Raw genomic sequence first — 20,502 nt, 5'->3', positions numbered from 1 at the left:
TCTTGTGTAGTAAAACATTATTTTCTTCAGGAATAGCTAATTTAAAATTACATATGTATAACCTTGAAATGTACCTTTGTACTAAAAGTTTACTATAATTAAATAAACTATAATATTTTTACTGTAATTAGTAGAGTTAATTGCATTGGGGGGGATAGTCTTTAAATATTCAAAATATCCAATTTAAGGAACTGCCTTCTAACCCCTAAAATTACCTTGGCATTGATCTGTTGCATTGAAGTGATATATTACTTACAAATAGTTTTTATTAATTTTGTAAAGCAATTCCTGGCTAAACCTCTACCTGGAATCATATTCATTTTACCTCAATAAAGCTGGAGAGGGAAGAGAAATCACATTCATATAATTAAAAGCAATGCAATGACATTTCCTTAAAAAAACTGTTCTATAGTTCAACCAGAGCGATATTTAGATTATCTGATTATTGATAAAGGATACAAATTAATGTCTGTTCTGAAATGGAAGTTTATTTGTTTGTTAGTTGTTCTTTCTGTTGTTGTTCAAGTTAGCGATTTCAGCAAATGGAGAATAGAACCATCTTTCATTTAGCAAATATTACTAAGGTCCCACTAGGCAGCACTATGCTGGACAAAGAATGCATTGATGGCAAGATAGCACACTCCATGGCATGACAAGTACCTTACAACTGAGACTTGACTTGTGTCACAATCTTTATGCAGGTCACACAACCGGTCTCTCATTAAATAATGACCGTCTGTACAAACTCACATATTCCACTGAAGTTCTTCTTGATCGGGGCAAAGGAAAACTCCAAGACAGTGTAGGCTACCGAATTTCATCTAATGTGGACGTCGTCTTACTGTGGAGGAATCCTGATGGCGATGATGACCAACTGATCCAAATCACAGTAGGTATTTTCTACCAGGGATGCAAAGATTAGATGTCAGCAAAGTCTTTGAGAAATGTTATCATTTGAGAGCAATTGTTTTGTGCTCTTGGTTATATATCCCTTTACTTTGTTATCTATCACTAAAATAAATAGATCTACAGTTTTGGAGTTTTTGCCAATAAAAAGTAATCTGGTCTTTCTAAGTTGTTGAAGCAAGCAAAAGAAGGCATATGCTAGTGAGTAACTATGGTATGATGTCCAGGTCTATATTTCTCACTAATAGGCACATTAAACTATAACCCAGTTGAAAAGTTCTAGGAGTGAGGGGTCTAGAATCCGTGTCATGTGAAAAACAATTAAGACTACTTTCACTGAAGGAGGAGATAATATTGGAACCTCTCAATTTTCCTGAGTGCCTCCATATAACAGAAGTACCAATGAGGAAGTGAACCCATTCTGTGTTCTTCCTGAGGAAAGAGCCAGGTGCTCTCCTGCATGGCCATATTTGGTCAATTATGACAGTTTAGATTTATGTGTTGAGAAAGGAGGTCAAATCATATGGTCTCTGGGACCTCTTTCAGTTTTAATATATGATGATTCCATATTTGCTTTCAAAGGCCTAAAGGCAATAGATTTCTCTAGTAAAGTCTGTTATTCTTCTATGTGTTGGTGTGAAGCAGGTACACGGGACCAAGATTTGTTCCATTATAACTGATAAGTAGTTGTTGATAAACTTTATAATGAGGTGTCATTGCAATACATGTATCAAGTGATCTTTGCTTCTTTGGATGTCTCTAATAGCTGTTGTGACTTCCAGGTTGGCTCAAAACTTCATCATCCACCTCTCTAAACAATTTCTCAATAGAACAGTAAACTATTCTGCAGAAAACATTATGTACCTCCTTGTTCAGTAATCAGACTGTTCATCTTTAATTTTGTATATACAAGTGAAATACAATGGGATAGGATTCCTTTCCAAAAAATGGTAAAGAAAGTGAGGAGACCAGGCAGACAGCAATAGTCAAAATGAATAAGGAGAGTGACAGTGACAAAAAAGAGCTACCTTTCAGTCATGATTATTACAAACCTGAATTCACAGATTTATTAAAGTATCAGTATTTTTACCTAATTCAAAAACCTAATTTTCATGTGACTTCTCCATTATTTTAAAGTTAATGGCTAAGTGCTATGAATCATGAATTGAAAAGCAACAGAATAAGTTATGGCCAACCCTGTTTATTGCTTTAGCATTTTATTTTCTAAAAGATTATGATGGAAATAGAGATAGCAAGTTTTTCTAACATGTTTCTTTCCATGCTTCCAGATGAAAGACGTAAATGTTGAAAATGTGAATCAGCAGAGAAGAGAGAAGAGCATTTTCAAAGGAAAAAATCCACCCAAAATCATAAGAAAGGAAAACTTGGAAGCTTTACAAAGACCTGTGCTCCTTCATCTAATCCATGGAAAGGTAAAAATGATTTTGGGGGTCCCACATCTTTTTTCTGCTACTTCAAATTTGTCCTTCCTTCTGTAGTTATTACATTGAAATGATCATGATATCACTACTTTTATAGTAAATGGAATTTTTTCAAGAACTAATAAGTAGAGGTTGCAAACTAAATGCTTCAGAAGTCAATCAAGGCGTTGAATTCACTTATATTTTCTAGCCATTTGTTTCTTATTTTTATGAAAATCTTTACAATAGAATCAAGTATTTGTTTATTGAGAGGCACTATTAAAAGGTATATTCCTTATTAGGAAGGATTAGAAAGATATTGTAACACATTAGGTCATCACAGATGATTGTGTACATCATTCAGGAAAGCAGACAAATTGTGAGAATGGAATGATCTAGCTTCATTCGATAAATGATATTAACTCATGAGACTATCAGTATCTGGCTAATGCACAAAATTGAAGCTTTTGAAAGGGCATGTCATTCCTAAGGTAGATTTGGTGTTTTAAAAAAGTACTTAGAGGTTATTTAAAAACGATGACTTTGAAAAGTATTTTTTTATATATTAAAGAATGAATACTATAACATCCATTTGTAAATTTGCTCAGAAAATTCTGTAAGTGTGCATTACTTATGGTTTGATTGTGATTTATTACAATGGTCTTAATATGTTTGTAACTGAGAAGAAACTGTGATCAGTGAAATACTAGGCATGACATATGTGGGTTTATGAAAAGTAGAGATATTATATTGACGTACATAAAAATGTATCTGTAAAGATGTACACTCAGTTTTAGTTACCAAAGTAGAAAAACAGAGGGACCATTATAGTTAAAACTCTACACATCTGCAAAATATCTCTAGATTCAAAATTTTTAAAGGTGAAAACAAATACTTTAAAATAATATAAATTTCAGACATGTGATATATTGCTAATCATGATCTGCATTTTTATATAAAGCAGTTAAAGGAATTCTTATGTTGTCACCTCTCCTACAACCAAATGTGAATCCCCATCTCAAGGATGCTTCTCTTCTCCACTTGTCAAAATACTTGCCATGGCCCAGGCATTGCTCACAGGCCCTTTCTTTTATAAAGTTCATATCTTTCCAGTCAACTGGAAGTAATCACCTCTCTTTAGAACCCTCTTAGCACTTTGTAACTCACTCATGGCCCTTATCACTGTCCTTTTGGTCATTTGTATCCATTATTAGATTTTGGGTTTTGGTAGAGAAAATTCCCATTCCTCTTTGTATTCTAGCCCCTCATGCTCCCCTTCATGCCCTTCCACTCCCTTCCTCTGCAAAACACCCAGAACCATGCCTTGTACTGACTGACCTGGTATTCTAAGAGACTTTCCCAACATTCTCCCAAACCCCATACTCCTTTAGGCTTATTTCTATTCAAGTGTTTATCATAGATGTTTAAGTCCTCTCTGTCTGCAGTCAGCATTCAGAGTAAGCTCATAGGCAGCAATTGTGTCTTTCACTCTGTATTTTCAGTGTCCTGCTCATAGTGGGGTCTCAATGAATGTAAATTAAAAGAATGAACACATAAAGTTATATGGGGCTAAAATGAGTTGAACTTTGAGAAAGTCTTGGGCTATTGTTTGCTGAATATTAGCTAAATCATATTGAGCACTTAATGTGCACCAGAGGCCGAAGGCATTACATTAGTGATCTCTTTTATCCTCATGACAGCTCTGGGAAGCAGGTGCTGCTTTATCGTCCTCTTGTAATAGATGAGGAAACCAAAGTTAAGAGCAGTAAAGAAATTTGCCTAGGGTCACACAACTGGCAAGTGGTGGAGCTGGGATTCAAACAGGTCTAATCTCAGAGGCTAGGCTGGAAACCTCCACATTATACTGTTTTCTAATTGTAAAGTATTTGGGGAAGTACCACCTCTTTGGTTGACTTGCAATATTCCTACTTTATCCTTCAGTATATCTATTAACTCATTTGATTTTCATATGGCACAACAACATGAAATACTATTTTCTTCCTCTCTGACCTTCTAATGTGGAAAGACACTTGAGCCCATAAAATATAAGTTGCATTTATAATCTTAATGACAACCTGCCATTTTATAGCCCCTTGGGTAGCAGTTGAGTACAAAGTCTTTTGTTACACACACAAAAGAACTCAGTGCCCTCACTGTTCAAAGGCTGGGATGGAGCTGCCACATCATTATTTCAATGACTCCAACCTGCCAATTCTACAGGAGCTGTGATTGTGATGGTTTACGATAGCCTCAGGTTAAAGTGCACTGTGGTATCTATCAATGATATGATAAAGTACCTGTTGGGGAAAAAAAAAATGACCCTGGAGACTAAGAAGCCATGTGGAGTTTTCAGCCACATCACTGTCAGAGAGATCATTATTTAAATGATCACCTCAGCCTACCATGAGAGGAATTAGGGAAGCAAGGGCTGAGCTCCTGATTGGCAGTTTTATTGAAAAATATTTTCCACTCCAGGCTCAAATTAAGTTTTACTCCCTGAAATTTCTGTGATTTCAGGGATGCTCAACAGCATGTATTTTTTGTCCTTCCAGAGCCCCCTGTTTTAAGCTCCCATATTTACATGGTAAAGGAGAGCCCATTAAAACACTCAGATGCATATTTATTGCACATCATCCTTTTTCCATGCCCACTCATCTTCCCTATATAAGTGTTTGGGCATGACTCTGGTTTTGTCTACAGATCATAAGTGAAGTTGGACATATGACAGTTTTCTGGTTACGTTGATTAACACTGACAAGCAAAAGATGCCTGAAGTTACAGCATGGATCCTTTTTTGGCCTGAAATGCTAATCCAATTAACTGGATAATTACCAGATTTCCATTTCTGGTTTTTTCTGTCAGTATTGATTAAATGAACCTCATGGCTGCCGAGTTGGCCCTTTATTTTGTGTTGTTTCTGGGCATTGATTTGTTCTCTGAATCTGGCAGTATGGCTCCTTCACACACACTGAACCTCCGAAAGAAATATGACGCCTTGAAAACCTTCAATTCCTCAAGTATATCTTCACTTGTCTGTTTTCCATTGTGTCATTCCCTAGCTATACTCTCTGTTAGATATATATCAAAGATATATTTAAAGACATAAATCAGCTAAATAGACTAAACAAAATGATAGTCTGTTTGCTAGGATTCTTTTTGTTTATTTTTGCTGTTTGGCCAGTTAATGGAATTTTGCTTTCTCTTATTATTCAAGAATACATACATTAAGGGGATGGATGGAAGCTTTTTTTTTTTCCCTAAGGAAAAAATACAGTGAATCTCGACAGATTCCACGGTGAAATTAGCCCTCAAAATTTAGCAGGAGACTTTCTATTCTATTCTAGAATAGAATCCTTTTCTCCTTTTCTGCAACTCACCTATCTTCTCCTATGTTTGGTTTCCTTGAGTTAAAGACTTAGTTTGTAATTAGGTGGTGTCACTGTTGCTCTCCGGAAGCTATGGGGACTGTGAGTTTAGATAAGAGTCCTGTGCTTGCAGATGTTCAGAGCTCATTTCAGAACTGGATGAAGTAAATCAGCTTTATGGCATGAATATAATAAAACTTACTTGGTTCCTGTTGTGAAATAATGAATTTAAGATTATTGCTGTGACAGCCACACGGATTGAACTGCAAAGTTCTGACTTACTGTTTTGTCAATTATTGAGAGCCTGCTCAATTCTAATAGTTGACATTTAGCTAATATGGATACCAGAGCTGTTTTCACTTTGGCTCACAATGGTCTGCACTTAACAGAATTTAGGCCTCAAAGATAGCTGTCATACAAGTGAGGAAAAACAGATGTGTCCACTTTTCTAATTTTAGGAAAATGATAGAAATTAATGGAAAACTGAAAAATAATCTCTTTTTGTTTTCTGGCTTATTTTGTTCAGCCTATTAGGGAAAAAAAGTTGTGAACACCATTTTCTTAGAGACCTGGTGGTCGAGATCAAAACTTGATCTGTACACATGGGCCATTGATAGATGAGTACTTAATCTTTTGTGTAGTTCAAAGATTAAATTGGAGAACTAGGTTTCCTGAAATTTTAGGTGAAACTTTATAAATAGTTCAGGTACATTTTATAGCATGGAAGGAAAGTGAGGATACTAATGATAATCATACAAGTATTTTTACCACTTAATGACTCCTTTTTGCTTTCTAAAGTACTAAAGCCTTGCCAAAAAGTCACAGACCATAGACATATGTGTATTGCCACTAAATGAGTCCTTCTGACTGTATCTGGGTTCAAGAGACCCACTTATGAACTTTTAAAAGTCATGATATCTAGAGATATACTCCCAAATATTTGAAAAGGAGGTTATGCTGTAATTCCTAAAAGGAAAGAAGACCCAGTTTACAAAATAGAACATCAGAAACTCAGCCTTGGATCTGAGAAATTGCCAGTGATTTGTTTGAGAATATGATACCATGGATTTTCAGACGCTGAGGTCACTATTCCAGTTCCTTTTTAACCTGGACAAATACAATTCCAACATTTATAGGTTCGTTTAGTGTAATGACTAAAATTGATTGCTGGATAAAATACCTAGTAAATTTGTCACTAGGCAGAGTATATGCAGAAAATAAAAATAGAGATTTGAGACACTTGTTTGGCTAATCCAGACAAAATAGTCCCTGCTGAGGTATAAGCGTTTCCATATAGATCGAACTGTGTTCAGATTGGCATTAATTGAATTCATTGCCAAATTACTGAGCATTCTGTTTTACTTGAGAAATCATGGTTGGTTTTAAAGAGAATAGTAAGACATTCAGGATATTTCCAGTAGGAATGCTCGGCTATAATTAGCATAGACCTTCGGAATTTTGACAGGGAAGCTATATCCATCCTCTAGTTCTATCTTTTTAAAAAATTTTTAGAGAGAGTATGCACACATGTGTGCATGCATGCAAGAGCGTCACAGGAGAAGGGCAGAGAGAGAGGGAGAGAGAGAATCTTAAGCAGCCTCCACAGTTAGCACAGAACCGGACGTGGGGCTCGAGCTCAACTGTGAGATCATGACCTGAGCTGAAATTAAGAGTTGGACACTTAACTGACTGAGTCACCCAGGTGCCCCCAGCCTCTATTTCTCAATTGTGTGATGTGTTTGGAGTTAATACTTGGTGAAAAGTGACACAGGCCTTCCAGGAAATTCCCTTTGTATTTATATTCTTGTTTCTTAAACATGACCTAAATTATCAAAATGGTATGAGACATTGTTATCACCCTTGTGCCTATAAATATCAAGGATAAAACAAAGCTAAGATAAGATGTTTGCTATTTCAGCCAAATCACAGTCACCCCTCATTTCAACCTCTCTTCCTGCCTTCTAAAGGGACTCAAAGCAGCGCCTGCATCAGGCCATGCCATGCTAGCAATCTCAACCTCAAATCCTCCAACCTTCTTTATCTCCTTATACCCAATGCCAACATGGATGCTCTGGAGAGCCAGAGAAAGTCACCCCTGTGGAATTTTGTCCATGGGCATTATGGTCATGTCTAGGCCCTTGTCCAGCCCTTAGAGGCTGTGCTAACTCATGACTGTCAAGTGTAATTGCCATTCTCTTTTAAGCACCAGTCTCTTTGTCATTTTAAACATTGGTTAATTTTTGTTTCAGGCAGAGTTATAGGTAGAGAACATGTTGATGTGTTCAAAGAGAATATTCCTGATTTCTCTTCCTTGGGCAATCCTTCTTGTTTTCATAGAAATCCCAGTCTAAATCCATGCACTCTTTCCTTCCCTATACTATTCCCATCATGTTCAGAGCCTTAATTATCAGTCTCCCCAAATTTCATGTTCTCATGGTCTAGCTTCTTAGACATTTAAATAGCCTCTTTTCACACACAAAAAAGAAATCCCAGCTTTGGAGAAAACAGATCTCTATTTCCCAGATTGATAAGGGTGAAAATCTGAACTTTCATGCCACTTGTTTAACCAAATCTAATAAATGATGCATTTTTGCTTCATTTATGTTTGTCTTTCTTTCTCCCTAGGTCAAAGAGTTCTACTCATATGCAAATGAGCCGGTGGCCATAGAAAATCTCAAAAGAGGCCTGGCTAGCCTATTTCAGATGCAGTTAAGCTCTGGAACCACCAGTGAGGTACTTACTAATGTTATTAAGGATCCAGAATATTATTTATCAGTAGTTAACAAAATTGCTTATATGGATTTCTATTTGTAGAAATTCAGTAAAAAAGTTACTACTATGGTAATGCTCAGAAAAGGTGAGTAGGGTGGTTAAGTCTCATTTACATGTGAAACAGATTGCTGTTTACCCCAATTTGTACCCAAATACAGGGTAAAGGAAATTAGAATCCATTATACTAAGGGGACATATAGAATGATTGAATGACAGAGATGCAGAAAACCTTGGGGAGCATGTCAGTGGCATCACTGTGCATCACTATCTCATGGGGAGCTTATTTAAGATATAGATTCCCTGGATTCACTGTGAAGATTCTGATTCAATAGATTAGAGAGGACCTGAGCATCTGTATTATAACAGTTTTCTCAGATAATTTGGATACATTATCCGTTTGGAGAACCAGTGGTCTATACCAACAACCCCCTTCATTTTACAGATGAAGAAACTGAGGTTAAAACTAGAGAAGTTAAGTGGTCCTCCCAGTATCATACTTTGAGTCAAAAGCAGAACTGAGTCTAAGTTTCCTGTTCTGAATTCAGCCAACCCACGAATGGGCAAGAAAATCTAATCACAGGGCGGGGCTGAGGGAATATCTGTCAGTTTGCTAGAATAAAAGCTGGGTGTGGTGCTGGCAGAGACTTGGAGGGAAGGCTCAGAGAAGCTAAACAGTCTGTACTGGCATACATTTGCCCACACTCAAATTGTTAATGTGACTTATGAGCTGAATTAATCCCACAGGTTTTTAAGGATTTCTAGTTATATTCATCTAATCAAAGAACACATGTACACACACATTTACATCTAGATATGGCATTAAAAGCCAAATCCCCTTCCCACACAATTACCCCTTTTCCAGAGGTTTTGATTATGACCAGGTCATTTGTCCAATTCTCATTAAACTTTAGAGAAATATAGGAAATCCTTTATTATTCCTGGGGCAATAAGAAGGTGCTAGTAAGACTCAGCAAAAGAGGATGGAAAAGAATCCACATGTTATGGGAAGCATTGAGTTCTTCCTGTCTTACCATCTTGTCAGCTTGGACAAAAGGTAGTCCCCCATGGCATCTCAGGAACCCCAATTTTCAGGCTACTTCCCACTGGAATTCAAATGGTTCGTGGGAAAATCCCAAACATTGTATTTTTACTTTTCTTTTTAGGTGGATATTTCTGGGGATTGTAAGGTGACATACCAGGCTCATCAAGACAAAGTGATCAAAATTAAGGCCTTGGATTCATGCAAAATAGAGAGGTCTGGATTTACAACCTCAAATCAGGTATGATTGATATCACTCTCCTTAAGGCATTCAAATAATTACATTTTTAGAGATTAATTTAACATAGTAGAAGAATAAGGTAACAATATAATTTTGGAATATTTATGATTTTTAGTTTAGGGTATTGTTTCATACAATGTCAAATGAAAAGGTTTGTTTTCATATGTTGTAAGTTTGGGCAGTGAAGGGAAGATATTAAGGGGAAGCTCTTTTGAACATCAAAAGACAGTTTGCTACTTGACTTGATTCAAAGATAAAAAGCTTATTTTTACAACTACAAATATGTATGTATGTATCTATCTATCTATCATCTATCTATCTTATTTAGGTCTTGGGTGTCACTTCAAAAGCCACGTCTGTCACTACCTATAAGATAGAAGACAGCTTTGTTATAGCTGTGCTTGCAGAAGAGACACATGCTTTTCGGATGAATTCTCTACAAACCATTGCAGGCAAAATAATATCAAAGTAAGATAATGCTGGAATATAAATTTTCTTTCCTATTCTTTTATATATTATCATATTTGGTTTTTACATATATATGTTAGACATGTTAAATATATATATGTTTTATGTATATTTAGTGCTTCCTCATTTTGACTGTTAGCTTCTTGAAAACTGTGATTACATCTTGTTCATCTTTATTTTTTCACATCATCTATAATAATGGGATATATTAAATACTTACTGTTTATTTAATAGAATTTCATTTAAAAATTGTATCAATTGTTTATTGAATAGAATTTACTTTTAAAAAAGGCAAACTACTTGATAAGTTCTGGTTTATTTTCTAATTTCTCTGTCAGAAGTTTACAATGATAAGGTTAAAAAGTGGTGACGTTTGCATGTTCTCTCCTTGAGATTTTTTTTGTTACTGTTGTTAAAAAACACATAAAAAATTCCATAGTAAAGTGATATGACAGAATTTTTGTAGTCTTGATTTATAGTACTTACAAATTCAAGTCTGTTATTTCAATTTAAGAAGATTTCTCTGATCAGAAGTTCTCACAGGCTTAAGAACTAAAATTTTCAGATCTAAGAGTATGTGTTCCTTTAAGATTTTAATTTAGAAAAAGATTTTTCTAGCATTAAATGTATTATATCTTATACCATTGCTTGTCAAATGTTTTCTCTGAAATAGCTCCAATATCAGAGATCAGTGGATGCAAAACCTTGGGAGAAGTGCCTCAAACCATAAACGCTCGAAGTATTTTTGAAGTCTCATCTGGATAGAATTTTGCATTTTACTTTGTACCATATTACTTTCATCTATTCTCGTACAAAATAAATATTTTAAATTACGTACCAGGTCTATCAGATTTCCATTGCTTTATAGCAAACCACTCCAAAGTCAGTGGTGTAAGAAGCAACAATCATTTTATCATTCTCTCATAATTCTGAGTCTTGCGTTGGTTCAACTAAGCATGCCTTGTTTGGCATCTATTCTGCGGTTGCAGACAGGCACTGACCAGAGCTGGTTCAAAGGTTGCTCCCTTGCCTATTTGGTACCTGGGCTGGGAAGACAAACTACTGAGGCTCCCCAAGCATTTCTCTTTTATCAATATGTGGCCTCTCAAAATGGTAGCTTTGGGTAGCCAGACTTTGTACATGGCGGCTCAAGTCTCCGAAGGTACAGGCGCTGCTAGCATTCCAGATGAAGGCTGAATTTCCTTTTAAGATTTATCCTTAGAAGTCACACAGTGTCACTTCTACTGTCCCTCTCTTAGTTGCGGAAGTCACAGAGTCCTGCCCAGGCTCAAGGATAGGGATGCAGACTCTACCACTTGACGGGAGAGAGACACGGTTCTGAAAGAGCATGTATCAGGCAAAAATATCTGTGAAACCATTTTTAGTAAAAAAGATTTCTTAACTGTCTTAGTTAATAAGTGGTGTGTGGTTGTACTGATGGTATTATTTGCAGAAAGTAGGGCTAAATTCAAAAGAGGTGACATCACATATCTTGTTCAGCATCCAGGCAAGTTTTTTTTTCCCTGTATTCTCTTAAATCCAGACTTAAATTTTCAAATCTTTGAATAAAATTTTTGCTCCAAAAAGACTTCATAATTAGCTTGAGGTCTGTTACTGAGATATTGCAGTTTGAAAGATATGGACTTCCATAGTGTGAATAAATTGTTTGCCAAGAGAATGGTAATTAGTAGCTTGTTCACTCAAAGGAAAACTGCTTATGTGGTATTTCTTTTCCTTGTTGTACAGGCAGAAATTGGAGCTGAAGACCACTGAAGCAGGCCCAAGACTGATGTCTGGAAAGCAGGTTGCAGCCATAATTAAAGCAGTTGATTCAGAGTACAAGGCCCTTCCCATTGTGGGACAGGACTTCCAGAGCAAGTGTAAAAGATGCCCTTCTGTAAGTGTGACAACTGCATTGAGTGGTCGGATAGGGGAATACTCAAGGCTTAAAATTCCGTTTTCTTTTTGTTTCCAATGGAAGCTTCAGTTAATTCTTTGAAGAAAGTTCATAAAGAGCTACCAGCCACCACTGGATTATAATGGCACTATCTTAACAATATGCACCTGAAATGATGTGTAATCCAATGATATTTAACAAATAATTATCATCCACTCATCTCAAGTTAAAAATGTATGACTTAAGTAAGGGCAGCTTCTGAATAGTAGTACCTAGAATACCTGGGGGGATAAAGGCCCTAATGAAGTTAGGGGAAAACATATAGTGTCAAGAGCATGGACAGGATCTGAATCCTGAAAGTTTTCGCCACTTAGTAGCAATAAGTCCTTAGGTGAAATATTGTGCTGAGCTCAGTGTTCTGAGTACTGCTTTGAGAACTAAAAAAGGATGCCAAGCTCTCTTCTAAATTAGGAAACATTTTTCTACCATGCCCCAAACTCCTCTACAATTATAGGCAAAACGAGATCTCACATCTCCCAGGCAAAGGATAGGTCATCTTATAACATTTTAAAATCAGCAAAGAGAAATTTCATTTATTACACGAGTCAGTTGTGATGATGGCTACAGATGTGACCTTAGGATCTAGCATTTCCTAATACTTAACCTCTTGTCAGGAGAGCAAACCCTGAGCATGAACAACAGAGCAACATGCTCCATTGGTAGCTACCAGAAGATTGTGTTCCCTTGGGTTTTATTGGTATTCAGAGAAGTAGAATTATCAAGAACGAATACCATAATTTGCTTAAAGTTCAAGACACTATCCCTTGCTAATTTCAAATTTATCAAAATTGAACTAAAGAAAAAACAGAAAAAATAATTCTCAAATTTTGTTTTTCCTTTTACTTGTTTTTCTTCCATATATCATTTAATATTCTACTGTGATTTTCTAATGTGTCATATGGAGGTGGAAATTATATAGGAAAGTGACTAATGAAACCAATCATCTTTTTTAATACTGCGAATTATTAATTTGTCTCCCCCATGGTTATTAAAAAGAATAAGCTGTTTTAGATTTTTGATAATTACTTCTTCATTATCGTAGGAAGCGTTGATGTCTTTGAGCAATTGCTTTTCCAATTTCCATATACTGTCACCATTGCAACCCTTCAAAGAAAAAAACTCTGAATTCACACTAGTGTTCTTTCTGCCCTCAGAAATGACCCAGTAAATACTTAGCTAAGAATAGCTAGAATTTTGCTTTGGAATATCCTCTTAAGATTAGATAACCAAGAGGAGTTTGAAAAAGAGAAAATATGTGTCTATTGCTTATTAGAAGGACTGAATAATTTAAAAAATTGGTAGCATGCTGATTACCTCAGAATTAGAGAGCTGGAGGTGACTAATGGGATTAAACACATTATACAAGTAGGGGAAAAGTGGCAAACTATGAAAAATCAGTTATTTAGCTTATTTCAAAGCCAGAATATGTCACTAGTTAGAATTATTTACTATTTTTAAAACCATAGTAGGATAACAATAGTAGGAGAATTACTTTTATCTAAATAATACTCTACTTAACATTTTAAGTAATGAGCAGTTCAGACCTCAGTGTAGTTAAACATTGCATTTCATAAAAACAATAAAAGAAAGAGTTAGAATGGGGAGCTCACGTTATTACAAATACTGATTTTCAGTGAGTTCCCTGTAAATAATAAACCTGACACAATTATTCAGCAGTTTTGATTTATTCCCCCTCCAACATATCCTGCTGTTAACGAAAATTCTGCATAGTTCTAGTATGGTAGTCAAAGCCTGGCCTCACACAGAATTTCCTTAGGGTAACCATGGAATGACCTTCTAGGCCCAGAAGCCTGATTTCTTTCGAGCTAAAGAGTAATAGACGAAAATGGTGCTCCTGAGAAAGAATCATACACAGGGTCGACAGGCCTCAATATTTGTCTCCGTGAATCCCAGGAATGTGATACTGGCAGGTAGCAATCTGGCATATTGAGGCAATACAAAAAGCTTCTTTTGCTTGTCAGATACAAGGAAAAATTTGTTTCTGGGGAGAACATCCCTTGTCAATGTGGATGTTCAGAATTATGAACGGGGTGCGAGCCTGCAGCCATGTTTTCTTGCAGCTCTCGGAGCACTGGCAGTCTACCAGAAAACACCTGCAGCCTGACAACCTCTCTAAAGCTGAGGCTGTCAGAAGCTTCCTGGCCTTCATTCAGCACCTCAGGACTGCGACTAGAGAAGAGATCCTCCAGATCTTAAAGGCTGAAAACAAGGAAGTATTGTAAGTTCCCGAATACTGTGTGGCATTGTCTGTAGAAAAGCGTTTCTTGGTTATTAGCTTTAATTAAGCAAGAAAGATTCCTTTTATTTATTTATTTATTTTTATATTTATTTTAATGCTTTTATTTATTTTTGAGATTGAAAGCCTGAATAGGGGAGGGGCAGAGAGGGGGGGGGGGGACAGAGGATCCAAAGCGGTGGCTCTACCTGACAGCACAGAGGGGCTTGAACTCACCAACTGCGAGATCATGACCTGAGCCGAAGTCGGCGCTCGACTGAGCTCCCCAGGCGCCACAAAGAAAGACTCCTTTTTAACTAACTGCCCAACCTGCAAATCAATTATTGTGTTGTTTTGCATTTTCATCAAACAGTTATGCTTCAATATGGTAATTTAACAGTTACTTGACCAGAAATGTAGTAACAAGGTTTTAACAGTGACTCAGAATGAACATATTTTGAGTGTTTATGAGTTTAAATCAGGTCTAAATTGGTACATACATAAGGGAGGGGAGGGCTTCATCTTGATATGTGCTGCCTCCTGTTTTTGGACCTATTAATTTACATTTGAAGAGATTGCAGAGTTGATTATAAAAACAAAAAAAGAATATGACTTTTCGATTGGAAAATGAAAAATTTTATTAGAGATCCAATGATCATCCCCATCAAAGCCATGTTTTATATAGAAAATTGAAAATGCAGGTAAATAGTCAAAAAATATAGAAAAAGACATCTGTATGCTACTTGAATGTTTGGTGAAAGTATGATTCATTGCACACACATAGTGAAGAGTTGACTTAATTCTCAAATTTATTTTGTAGATGTAAATGTTTTATTATTTTTTTAATTTTTTTAACGTTTTATTTATTTTTGAGACAGGGAGAGACAGAGCATGAACAGGGGAGGGTCAGAGAGAGGGAGACACAGAATCTGAAACAGGCTCCAGGCTCTGAGCTGTCAGCACAGAGCCCGACGCGGGGCTTGAACTCATGGACGGTGAGATCATGACCTGAGCCAAAGTCGGCCGCTTAACTGACTGAGCCACCCAGGCGCCCCGATGTAAATGTTTTTTGTCTGTAATATAGAATTTGTAAATACAAGTTCAACTATATGATACTAATTACCCTCATGATACAGAAAATAGCTTAATTAATTTGACTGTCAAAACTAGCCATTAACATAATCAAAAGTGGAAATTGGCCAACTTACACACACACACACACACACACACACACACAGCAACAGCAGCAGCAATAGCGGCAACAGTAGTCACTGAGTACAAAGGACTCAACTCAATTCTCTAAGAAGATAATTTAGCTTTTTTTTTTTTTTAAAGAATTCTGTTTATTCTTGAGGCACCTGGGTGGCTCAGTTGGTTAAGCGCCCGACTTTAGCTCAGGTCATGATCTTGCGGTTTGTGGGTTTGAGCCTGGCATCAGGCTCTGCACTGGCATTGTGGAGCCTGCTTTGGGATTCTTTCTCTCTCCTCTCTCTGCTCCTTCCTGACTTGTGTGCACCTATGCATGCATGCTCTCTCTCTCTCAAAAATAAATAAATAAATAACTTAAAAGTAACAGAGAGGTCTGTTTATTCTTGATTGTATTTGTTATTTACTTGCCTTGAGGACATTTAAAAAAATTGATAGGAACTCCATATGACTAAACAGAGTTGGTTGCTCTCTTCAAAAATAAATATTTAAACCAGAAATTGAAAAATACACGAAATAATAAATTCTCAGACTCATGTTTTAATCGTAGAACTTTAAAATATATTTGTAGGGTGATTTTTCTTTATAGGAAAGGCAAAGATACTGACCATAAAAGTTTAAAAATTAGCTATTAATTTAGAATGGAGATTGTATGACACTTTAACCTTATGTGAGTCCTAGAAACCTTCAGGTGGCAACAATTTGGATGATTTCATGATGTATTTTCTAAATCAGATTACAGGTTTCTCCTGCTATCCAAAAGTGGAGACTTCTATGAAACCTTTTGTAACCCGCAATTGTGCAAAGCAACAAATTACCATTAATTTACGTGGCAAATCTTTTGACCATTTCCAGACCCCCAAAATAACTTTTGAGGTTTTTCTGATACCTTAGGCCATTATCTTGCTAATGGATGTACACAATACATTGAGAGAAAGCACAGATGCTCACAGATACAGTTCTAGGCTATCGTGACTTGATTGTAAGATGCTGAGTGTGCTTCCCAGGGAAGGGGCTTGGTGGGGCTACCCTCACTGCTCAGGGTCCACACTGCCTCTATAACAGGCTTGCTGCAAAACACGTTGAATGCTATTTTGCTTTTCACCTTTTTTTGGTAAAAGCAAAATTCCTCTTCAGGATTTCTTTTGGTTAGCAAAAACAAGTACTAATGTAGGTCTTTTGTAAAAGCAAAGTAGCCTAACACAAACTTTGGAAAAGCAGGAGATACTTGTATTTACATAATATCGTGCCATATCATATGTAGACCACATGTAGCATAATGTAATGGAAAGGATACTAGGATGAACTAAAATCAGAAAACCTCGTTTCTAATTTTGACTTCCAACAGCATATAACCTTTGAGCAAATTGTTTACATTTAGCTTCTCCAAGTTTCACTTTCAACATCTGTAAAATACAGAGAATAATTCTTTTTGTTTACGGTAGGATAGTGCAAGTCAGGGTGGTAGAATATAACATTTCCCAAAGAGTCCATTGTGTGTATCCTGTAATTTGCAGAATACTAGCAAGTATGGCAAGAGGAAAGGATTCTGTGAGCAACTGAGTTAGAAAAGCGTGGGGTGAAATCAAATCAAATAGTTTTCTTGGCTGTAGAAATTTTCAGCATATTTAATCATATAATATTAGGTGTAAGTTTCCTTAAACATTTTCTAAACTTAAACAGCCTTGAAGATCCCTTTGCTTACAGCATGTTGTAGGACTAGAACCACATGGACAACACTTTGGGAAACACCAATGTATTTAAAAGATAATGGGGGTACCTGGGTGGCTCAGTCAGTTGAGCATCCGAGTTTGGCTTAGGTCATGATCTCATGGTTTGTGAATTTGAGGCCTGCGTTGGGCTCATTCCTGTCAGTGCAGAGACTGCTTTGGATCCTCTGTCTCCTTTTCTTTCTGCCCCAACAGCCCCCCTCAAAAATAAATAAGCATTTTTTTTAAAAAATTACAAAATAGGGGCGCCTGGGTGGCTCAGTCGGTTGAGCGGCCGACTTCGGCTCAGGTCATGATCTCGCGGTCCGTGAGTTCGAGCCCTGCGTCGGGCTCTGTGCTGACTGCTCAGAGCCTGGAGCCTGTTTCAGATTCTGTGTCTCCCTCTCTCTGACCCTCCCCCGTTCATGCTCTGTCTCTCTCCGTCTCAAAAATAAATAAACGTTAAAAAAAATTTTTAAAAAATTACAAAATAAAAGATCATGGACACCTGAGACACCTCAGGTCAGAAAAACCTTGAGTTCCAACTCCAGCTATACGCTTAACACCTATAGGGCCTTGCAGTCTGTTTCTTCATATGTAAGGGGGATATTAGTATTAAACTGACAGAGATGTTTAGTCTATTAAATGAAGTAATTGTTAATAGCAGTGTATTTTTATTGAGTATTTACCACATGTCAAACACTATTCTAAGTGCTCTGCATAGATTATGCAGTCCAGTTCTCCCAAAAATTTGAAAGTAACCACTATTTTTAACCCCATCTCACAGACGAAGAAGTGAAAGCAAAAATTGCATATTTAAAATTTATAGTGCAATACTTACATACTAGGCACCTAATAAGTGTTATCTCTCAGTGTCTGCTTCATTCACTAGGTTTTTTGTTAGGAACAAAATGATACAGTGCAAGTATATCATTTTTTTTATAGTATAAAGCACTAAACACATGTATGGTGTGTGTATACAATGTGGAATATACTTACATACATGATATATTCATTAGCATGACAACTAGTTTCAGAAATTTTACCATCCCAGACTCAACTAACCAAAGATTCTTGATGAACAAGAATGTACACAATACATTGGATGAACAAGAATGTACACAATACAAGTTCTCATTAGATATACCATGGTATATCTAATGAGAACTTGCCTATAGGAGTTCCATTCTGCCCACACATAATCATTATGGTTGAACATTGGAATATACCATGGTACTTTTTATTTTTAGAAACAATGGGCAAAATCTTCTCCCTTGGATATATACTAAAGTTAAAAGAATTTCCTAATAGCACCTGAGTTAAATTAGGCATTTAAGAAATGTATATATTTGTCGAGATAATTAGAGAAAGAGAATCAATATTTGAGACTATAACTCTGATGTATTACTCGTAGAGAAAACAATTTGAACCTAGTGTATAATTTTTTGACATACAAATTTCCAAATTATGTTTGACTTAGGCTATTATGTGAAGTTAGTTTATATATTCTGAGTATACATTGAGCTAGAGAGCGAGGAATTAAATGGGAGGTTTAAAACAAAATTAGGGGGTCTTTTTGAGGGAATTATTCATTTTTTTGTTTATATAAAAATTTCACTTCTTTATGAAACTTAGATCAATGGAGAATCTGTGAATGGTAGAGATTTAAATAATTCCTTAAGCATGCTAAAAATTGATATCAATGACTTCCCCTTTTTTGTAGACCTCAACTTGTGGATGCTGTCACCTCCGCTCAGACTTCAGACTCATTAGACGCCATTTTGGACTTTTTGGATTTCAAAAGTGACAGTAGCATTATCCTCCAGGAGAGGTTTCTCTATGCCTGTGGATTTGCCTCCCATCCCAATGAAGAACTCCTGAGAGGCCTCATTGTAAGTCAAATGAACACTGTGAAAATAAAGTTTGTCAGCTGCTAAAAAGTTCATAAGACTCTAAACAGGAATTGGGCTATCTTCCATCCATTAATCATTAACTGTAGTACACTATTTCACATAATGTCTTCTTTGCAATTCCTCTAAATAACATAAACTATACCATATAGAAATATAAAGATTGTATTCACCCATCATATAATGTGACATGGGATAAAATTTCAGAGGAGATGAGTCTTGGTTATGCTTCAAAATTTTATTTTATTTTATTTGTTTTTTAAGTTTATTTATTTATTTTTGAGAGAAGAAAAAGAAAGCATGAATTGGAGAGGGGCAGAAAGAGAAGGAAAGAGAGAGAATCCCAAGCAGGCTCCACACTGTCGGGGCAGAGCCTGATGGGGGTTCAAATCGAAGAACTGTGAGATCATGACCTGAGCTGAAGTTGAGTGCTAAACTGACTGAGCCACCCAGGCATCCCCCAAAATTGATTTTATTTTATTTATTTTTTTTTAAATTTTTTTTTCAACGTTTTTTATTTATTTTTGGGACAGAGAGAGACAGAGCATGAACAGGGGAGGGGCAGAGAGAGAGGGAGACACAGAATCGGAAACAGGCTCCAGGCTCCGAGCCATCAGCCCAGAGCCTGACGCGGGGCTCGAACTCACGGACCGCGAGATCGTGACCTGGCTGAAGTCGGACGCTTAACCGACTGCGCCACCCAGGCGCCCCTCAAAATTGATTTTAAAAGATTTATTTTGAGTTCAAAAGTCTTCACAGCATTTAATATACAATACATTGAAGAGGTACAATTCTTCCAATATTAAAAAATTTATATTGGAAATAAAACTAGACTTCTCTTGGTCCAAGATTTAAAAACAAAATGTGCACTTATCTGCTTATGATCTAGTGGAATAATTCATAATCTTTTTGGAAAGTGAGATCGTTTAAGAACCTGATAAAAGCAATGAAACCCCGGGGCACCTGGGTGGCTCAGTTGGTTGAGCATCCAACTCCTGATCTCGGCTCAGGTCATGATCTCACGGTTTGTGGGTGCAAGCCCTGCATTGGGCTCTATGCTGGCAGCAAGGAGCCTGCTTGGGATTCTGTCTCTCCCTCTCTCTGCCCCTCCCCCTCTTGTGGTCTCTCCTTCTCTTTCTCTCTCAAAATAAATAAATAAACTTTAGAAGAAGAAGAAAAAAGCAATGAATCCCCTCTTCACCCATACACAAAATTTTACAGATCTCTTTTCCTTTTTTGTTCACTAACCCAGTGAGCCCAATCCATAAACCT

General features: G+C 36.6%; 1 protein-coding gene across 1 annotated transcript in view; it reads left to right on the top strand.

The window, feature by feature from the left end:
- Positions 1 to 623: 623 nt before the first annotated feature.
- The window catches only part of LOC102968367 (microsomal triglyceride transfer protein), a 41,737-nt gene continuing 21,858 nt past the window's right edge, over positions 624 to 20,502 (top strand). The window contains exons 1-8 of the mRNA XM_007080961.3: positions 624 to 889; positions 2,196 to 2,339; positions 8,318 to 8,425; positions 9,628 to 9,744; positions 10,073 to 10,212; positions 11,959 to 12,109; positions 14,251 to 14,408; positions 19,044 to 19,212. Coding sequence (XP_007081023.2) covers positions 650 to 889; positions 2,196 to 2,339; positions 8,318 to 8,425; positions 9,628 to 9,744; positions 10,073 to 10,212; positions 11,959 to 12,109; positions 14,251 to 14,408; positions 19,044 to 19,212 — 1,227 coding nt within the window. The 5' untranslated portion in view covers positions 624 to 649. The remainder of the gene's footprint in view (positions 890 to 2,195; positions 2,340 to 8,317; positions 8,426 to 9,627; positions 9,745 to 10,072; positions 10,213 to 11,958; positions 12,110 to 14,250; positions 14,409 to 19,043; positions 19,213 to 20,502) is intronic.

The sequence above is a fragment of the Panthera tigris genome, chromosome B1 (assembly GCF_018350195.1).
Source record: "Panthera tigris isolate Pti1 chromosome B1, P.tigris_Pti1_mat1.1, whole genome shotgun sequence".
NCBI classification, from domain to species: Eukaryota; Metazoa; Chordata; class Mammalia; order Carnivora; family Felidae; genus Panthera; species Panthera tigris.
This window is presented reverse-complemented; position numbering and strand designations above follow the sequence as displayed.